General features: G+C 44.5%; 1 protein-coding gene across 1 annotated transcript; it reads right to left on the reverse strand.

Moving 5' to 3' along the window:
- Window positions 1-1,887: 1,887 nt before the first annotated feature.
- Window positions 1,888-6,482, reverse strand: SLC35E2B (solute carrier family 35, member E2B). Its single transcript, XM_010140465.1, has 8 exons — window positions 6,158-6,482; window positions 5,770-5,905; window positions 4,584-4,711; window positions 4,235-4,355; window positions 3,853-3,906; window positions 3,147-3,219; window positions 2,815-2,960; window positions 1,888-2,134 (listed from the first exon to the last, which is right to left on the reverse strand). The coding sequence occupies exons 1-8, from the start codon at window positions 6,480-6,482 to the stop codon at window positions 1,888-1,890; spliced, it is 1,230 nt and encodes a 409-aa protein (XP_010138767.1).
- Window positions 6,483-7,356: the final 874 nt, after the last annotated feature.

Here is a 7,356-nt window from a genome sequence, read left to right on the forward strand (position 1 = left end):
GTCCGAGAGGGGACTCTCCAGAAACACACAGAGGGGGGAAGGGGGAGAGCCGGGGGACAACACTGCAACGAATTGGGAACGCGGAACAAAACGGTCCTTGTTTGCCCAACAGGAACAACAGCAAAGGAGAGTTACTGGTGTGACTGGAGGAAGAAAAGGTCTTACAGAGGACAGTCAGGGGGGTGTTTGTTTAATCTAATGAAAACAAAGGCCAAGAAGACTGTACAGAGTACATAAGACCAGCTCTGTGAAAGCAAACGCCAAGCAGAACCGGGTTAGCGTGGTGGCACAGAACGGGTGGGGCTGCCCCGCCACAGACACACTCAGACATGTGTCAGGCAGTCGAGGCCCCGGATCCTCCCCGCTCTGTCTCCAGAAATAGGGAAGGCAAAAGCCTGCTGGCGTTTAAAGCGAAGCTCCATCAGCTGAGGAAGGGGCCTGCACCAGAGCAGAGCCGGGCAGCCAGGAAGCCACTTCGGTTTCTGTCTTCCAGGAAGACTAGGAATAGGATTTACAAACCAGACTCTGATTTCTGCCAGTTCACAGAGAGTTTTGGAAGTGTAACCACAAAGAGCCCATCAAAACCAGCCAGAGCAGAAAACCACAGAGCTCCAGCCCATAACGCACAGCTTCTGTAACAGCGACAGGAGTCCCAAGACACAAAACCACGCAGACGTCACATACACAACAAGGAAAAACCCCGAAACCTCCCTCCCGCCCAAATCCTCAGGGAACAGGCCCCAGGCAACCTGTCAGGGGGAGGAATGTAACCTGAAGGAAGACAAAACAAGCACAAAATGGAATTTCCTTAAGAAAGAAAACTTCTTAAAAGGAGTAGAAACAAAGATCAGCCTCAGTTTATGGTTCATATTCCTTCCTTTAGCAACCTCTCCTCCACCTCTGCCACAGGTACCCCTGACATTCTTTAAATGATCAGGAAGTACGGAAGTACTCTGCACATAGGTCAGAATTACAACCCTGAGGAGTTTCTAAAAGGCAGTATTTTGTTGCACTCTTAGAAATAATACAAAAAATTATTTCCTCATAACAGAAATGCATAATGAATGCAAGAAATTAAAAAGGTTCCGTATAGAAATATAGAGATCCTGCTTCCCTTATCACCAAAATTTTTCAGTTCTTTACCTCTAAGCAACTGCAAATATTTAATTCCAGGCTCCGTTTAGACAGTACACGTGTACGTGTGTGTACCTGCATTTCAACAGCCGATACACAACCAGGAAGCCAACATTTCCATGTCAAACTTTAGTAGAAAAGTCACTTCCACAGTTTGCTTCAACCGAACAGGCATTCCACCAGCCGATACACAACCAGGACGCCAACATTTCCATGTCAAACTTTAGTAGAAAAGTCACTTCCACAGTTTGCTTCAACCGAACACAGACCAGAGCAAGTAACCTGCTGGGAGAGGAGGGGGTTCCCTCTTCCAGCTCTCCACCTCACACCAGCGACGGCGGACGCAGGCAGCACAGCGCAACGAGGAGCTGGGGGCTGCAGCTACACTCCAGCTTCATTCCAGGGTACAGTGACAGGCCCGTGTTTTCACACTGAGGGGCACGGGGAAGGGCGTCGTCTTCCCAGGAGACACTGAAGCTTTCTAACCTGGGTTTGTATGTTCTTTGCAGTCAAGGAAAGACAATAAAGCCCACATTTACGCGTTGTGTGACACCAGGTCCTCTGTTTGATGGATTGGTTCCCAGTCAGTCAAGGTGTACTGGATTCTTCCCATTGTTCTATCTCTGCTTCAGGTCCCAGGCTCAGCCTGCTGCGAACCCAGAGGAGCCAAATCAGCATCAACAGCTGAAGAAACAGCCGCATTCAGGAAGAGTTCCTTTGAGGCACACCAGGTTGGAAGAATAAACGGCCACATTAATCATACGGTTCCAAATCCTTGGGAACGAGCGGCTCGGTGTCTTCAGCCGGGCTTTGTGCGGACTGCGGGGCGGCAGCGGCCAGGCTCTGTAGAGTCTCTTGCTGATGCTGCTTTGCCTTGTTATAGAGGAGAACTCCAATTGTCACCAGGACTGTCCCAATGGCCGAGAGGCTGGTGATCTTGTTACCGAACACAATAATACTTAGCCAGATCGACAGCGCGTGCTTCACAGTACTAGCGACACTGGGAAGGAATACAGAAGTTAAGGCCAAAGAAAGCTTTCTCCTGCCTGCACCAGTCCTGCTGTAACAGAGCAGGACCCCTCGTTGTTCTGCTTGCTTTTAAAACACCAGCTCAGAGTCCGCCTCTCCTCCCGAAGCTAACACCAACACCAGATTGCTGGTGTATCGGCACTCGCGTCTTTACACTCGATGTTAGAGCCAGTACAAACAACCCCCCTTGGGTTTTGGTTTTGCTGCTTTTACGCAGTACAGCATCAGCCCTTCATTTCTAGAACGAGTCTTCTCAGACATCCAGAAAACACTAACAGGCCTCAGCGACATCCTGATCGCTCGTGAGCCTGCTGCTGCTGTTCAGGTTATAACAGAGCGTTAGAACTGGAGAAGAACCAGTATCTAAACCATAGCAGCACCACCAGAGCAAGGAGTTCCGAGATGCTGCATTCATGTAAATATGAAAACATGCTTTTACAGCCCGGGGCAAACGCTGCTCTCCTCACACAGCGAGAGAGAAACCACAAAGTTTCAGTGATCCGGATGTGAAAGGTTTTCTACAAAATTTGATGCATTTATGCATCTACCTTATTTATGTCTTTGCACAACCCCTTTGCCACCTAATTCTCAAGCAGAAATACTGAGCAAGAATAAAAGAAAATCATGTTCTTGACATGAAAATAGTTTTACCTGAAAGTCACAGGAGAAATTTTTCCCATCAGGGCGTAGGCTGTAACACTTTGTAGGTGGAACAAGACTCCATCTATTAAGAGAAGTATGATGACATCTTGGTTGTAGCTGAAGCTCCTCCCACTTTTCCCTATCACAGGCACATCCTAAACAACAGAGAACGAGACCTTGAGGAGCGTTACAGTAATAAAACAGGAGGCATTACTTCCGGAGCGGCCCTCGTAAAAAGCAACGGCAAGAATGAAAAGTGACAATCAAGATTAACCTCAGTTGCACCTTCTGCTGACAAATCAGAAAGAAGACATAAATGCACGTTAGGAAATTCAAATTACCATGAAGAATATCCAGGCTGGAATAAGCATAACCACTGCAGCAGCACTCGTGTAGAACTGAAGCTCTGGGGCTCTACAAAGGAACAAAAGCAAGGATTAAAATTACTGGAAGATGCCTCTTTCTTAGAGCTGAAGAAAGCTGCATCATTGTTGTATTTACAGGCATCAAGAAGTACTAAAAACCATCCACCAAGCTCTGGGGACAACAAGTTCAGCAACCTTTTGCAAAGACAACGCTTTGCTTTTTGTGCTGGCCGAAGATGAAAGGCACGTGCTTTCGAGAGCAAAAGCAGCATTTTATTTGGTGGTAAAACACACACACAGAGCTACAGGTATATTTTACCACAAGATTTTACTCCTGGCTCGTGTCTCATACCTAAACATCAAGCGAGTTCTGCCATTTCTTCTGCATGCCTAGTAACGTTACGGGATGATTTCTGACTGCAGAATAAGGAGTTTTTTCTGTGAAAAGGCGACTCGTTTTGGGGGTGCTGAGAGTTTCAGCTGACTAGGAGACTGACTGACTGCAGTGGGATCTGCGCATAGGGGAGTGTTGTTTTCCTGATAAAATGATTTAGGTTAAAGGTGGCTGTAAACAATCTGAGAAAAAAAAATAATCTCAGAGCAACAGAATCATAAATACATGGTATCGTTATGCAGCCCAAATTCCATCTCTAACCAAACCTGAAATATATTTAATACTTACGAAAATCTGTATTTGTCTCCACTGAGTAGTTTTTTTGAAAAGACGTTTTGCAAACTGGAAAAAAAAAAAAACACACCACCATTTATCTGTAATTGATTCAGGACAAATCCATCAATCCGACAGCAGTTTCCCTTAGATGGGAAGGTATTTATGCAGCTACAGACAGGAGTCTGGTCTAACTCCTTTAGACTAACGGAGCTATGCTATTTTTTAATCTCAGTGTCAGCAGATACGATAGAGAAACTGTCTTCTGTTAAAAATTAATTTCAAATGCCAATGTTTAAACATAGCTACGAAAACTAATAGAGGCAGCAATTTTCTTCAATCTCCCAATAAACAAAATTCCCTTTATTCCATACACACAGCCACCCTTATGACTCACCAGTCCATGATATTGGTGGATAAAGCTGCCGAGAAGCCCAGAATGTTGAAGCTGATTTCAGTAGCTGTACACAGAGCCAGGCCACCCATAACCGGAATGAGAGAGAGGTTAACCAGCAACCCTGCACACGAAGAGAAAAGATAAGTCTGGGTGTAATTACTGCACTGCCCATCCCATGTGTCAGTTAAACGACACGGACATACACCCACTGATGAAAGTATCTCCCTTGGACAAAGAAAACGGACTGAGGACTGCGTTTCATCTTTTCTACCAGATGGCCAACTAAGTGACAGTATTACTGGAGAAAAAATAATTTTAAAAAATCACATTTCAGCAGTGAAGTACTTACCAGTGTATTCTCCTAATATCATCCGAGACATGATAACAGTGAAAATAGGGGCAGAGCTTTTAACGGTTTCTGCAAATGAAACTGCCACGTTTTTCAAGCTGACCAGACCCAAGACCACAGTTGCAAACCTGTAACAGAACAACACATGGAATTAAGCAGGAAATAAAAGAACGCTCTAAGAGCTCGTCTTAGACATCAAAAGAACCACATTGTAATTTCTCTAGGTTTATACGATCGAGCTGCAGAAGCGTAGCACGCACGGTGGCTGGGCTGAGCTGCGGGAACCGATGAGCTGCGCACCTTGACTCCGCAGCTCCTGCCTGCACCAGCGGGTCACATTATTTCGTTAAGTATTATTATTTATTTAGTACAAATGAAGGCACCCTTGGGCAACTGTGAATTTCTGTGGATGTACAGTGGACTGCAGAAAACAAAGTTTTCTTACTACCACGCTCTGACCAAGCTCTGGATGATGGCGCTGTAAGCTAGTAGTAGTCAAGTAGCCTCAGTGGAAAAAGTTAGTAATGATAAACCGATAAACTTGCTGATTCCCCACGGAAGCGTTATCTTTCGCAGTTACCCGTCGCTGGTGTAGATTCGGAATGCTACATATTCACCATACTTTAAACCACAGAATTAAACAACAGGGCAGCACAGCTCTCACGATACAGCTGCTCTGACTTCAGCTGACTCCTGTTACCCTTTATCGCTTCTGCAGTGTAGAGGGAACCAAATCCTATAGTCTTATTTCCTCCCAGACCACAATCCCATACTATCCCAGCACACAGCAAATATTTACTGTTTAAAAGGTAGACATTAACAGCCTGTATCACTTTTGAGGCAAATTGCTGGGAAAGGTGAAGGAACAACGCAAATTCATAATAAATACAGGTACACTAAACAAACAACAGCCTCAAAAGAGAACAGGAAGAAAGAAAATGGCAAGAGACGTGTGTTCCGAAAGAAGCTGAGTGCGACAGGGAGCCAAGGCAGCCAAAAACCTGAAAAAGAATGTAGCATTTAGCAATAGGAGCTAAAAATAGAAATCTCCTGCCAATTTTTAGGAGGAAAGGTGAATACTCCAAATGCTTTCCAATCAAAAATGAAGAGGGCCACGAAAATACACGAAAACCCAACAGAGCAACCAGATGGACCAGGGAACTCCAGGAAATAGTGAACCATTTACCTCATCAATCCAACAAACAGCATTATCATGATGAAATTGGGTGGGTAAGAGATGCGTGTTTTGTGTTGGTACAAGCAGCATGGAACAAACATTTTTATACAGCCAATGAAGGTGGTTGAAAGCATTTGAACAGCACCTAAAGATGAGAGGAAGAAAAAATAAAATCAGAAGGCGATGGGAACATGACAAATCAAGCAATGTAAGAAAACTTCTTAGACAAACTTACGTGTAGTACCTTTAGTTCCCAGCCCCAAGACCCACCCCCACATCTCCCGCCCAGGTCTTTTTCACCTCACTTGAACCATCTTGCCCCTCGGCTTTACACAGGAGGATGTGGTACTGTCAGAAGTCTTACAGGAATTGAAGTGTAAAAGGAAGGTGAGGTTACCTAGCATGCTGGGCTCTCCTTCCAGTAACGAGAGAATGTATTTGTTAAGAAAAAGAGTGCAAAAGCTGAAGAAAAACCACAAAGTGAGGTAGATGAGAGCATGAGAATTCCAGATGCCCAAGTCTGACTCGATGACGGTGGTCTCCGTGATGGTTATTTTCAGGACGTTCTCCTCCGGTACGCTGTCACTCCTGGCAATCACAAACTTCTCACTCCTGCTGGCAAAGAGCGAGCTCCAATGAAATAGTGATTTTCCCTTCGGCTTTTCTTCCAGGGTGGGAGGATCAGGTTCCTCCAGTGTTTGAGCACTTGTCACTGTCGACATGCTGACATTAAGAAATTAATATTTGTCTTTAACACAAACCAACATTGACTTAGCACAGAGCAGCACTCTGATGAAACAAAAATATCACGTGATTAGTCTTTCATCTGCCACGGCCTGGAACAGTGTACTTGGTCCTCCAAAGAACATCTTGCATAAAAATGAACTTCACATGCTTCTTCATGTGGTCTAGTCCATTTTTTCTGCCTAGAAGTGAAAAAAAAGAGAACTAAGGAAAAAAGCATGTAGTTCCAAACATAATGACATTTTGAATTTCTCATACAGCCAAAATACCACATTTCACCTGCAGCTAGTGGAAGATAAAGAGACTTCTGTGGCTTGTCTTTCAGACTGGATTTTGCACTCCTAGTATCATGGTACCAAGATTATGCACTAAGAACTTATCTAAGGAAGATTTTTTTATTCCAAAATAACACACGCGCACAGAAAAGACTTCATCTGTCGGTAAGTTTTCTCCTCTAAAGCGTGTCAACACAACCTTTTCAATTCTAATTAACTCCTCTTCCAGATTCCAGTTTCTTTGATCTCGGTCTAAGACCTTAGAACCACTCAACAGAAAACCCGGGCAGGAGCCTGTACCCTTAGTACTAATTAACCTGTTATCAACGCCAGTCAAAGTGAGCAATCAATAACCAAAGCCTTTAATTTCCTGTAATCACACAGAGTTATCCTGGTAAATATGCGTTCTAGGTGAACCAAGCAGGGAAATAAGTCCAAGAGCTTTCCAAACAGCCTTGGTCTCTAGTTAATTACTTATAAATAATGCAACACTCGCGATTTCTCCAGGCAGCACTGCTACAGCAGTGACCTCTACTCTTCTCACCTCAGAGAAACTCTGCCAACAGATCCAAAGTCC

The sequence above is a fragment of the Buceros rhinoceros genome, unplaced genomic scaffold (assembly GCF_000710305.1).
Source record: "Buceros rhinoceros silvestris isolate BGI_N320 unplaced genomic scaffold, ASM71030v1 scaffold45917, whole genome shotgun sequence".
NCBI lineage: Eukaryota > Metazoa > Chordata > Aves > Bucerotiformes > Bucerotidae > Buceros > Buceros rhinoceros.

Bases quoted from the DNA above. Each gene is read 5' to 3' on its own strand.
- SLC35E2B (XM_010140465.1), bottom strand. From the start codon at position 6,482: ATGTCGACAGTGACAAGTGCTCAAACACTGGAGGAACCTGATCCTCCC. The intron at 5,906-6,157 runs GTAACCTCACCT...TCTCATCTTTAG, and splicing joins AGGAGAGCCCAGCATGCTAG to GTGCTGTTCAAATGCTTTCA. The intron at 2,135-2,814 runs GTAAAACTATTT...ATTCCTTCCCAG, and splicing joins ATTTCTCCTGTGACTTTCAG to TGTCGCTAGTACTGTGAAGC.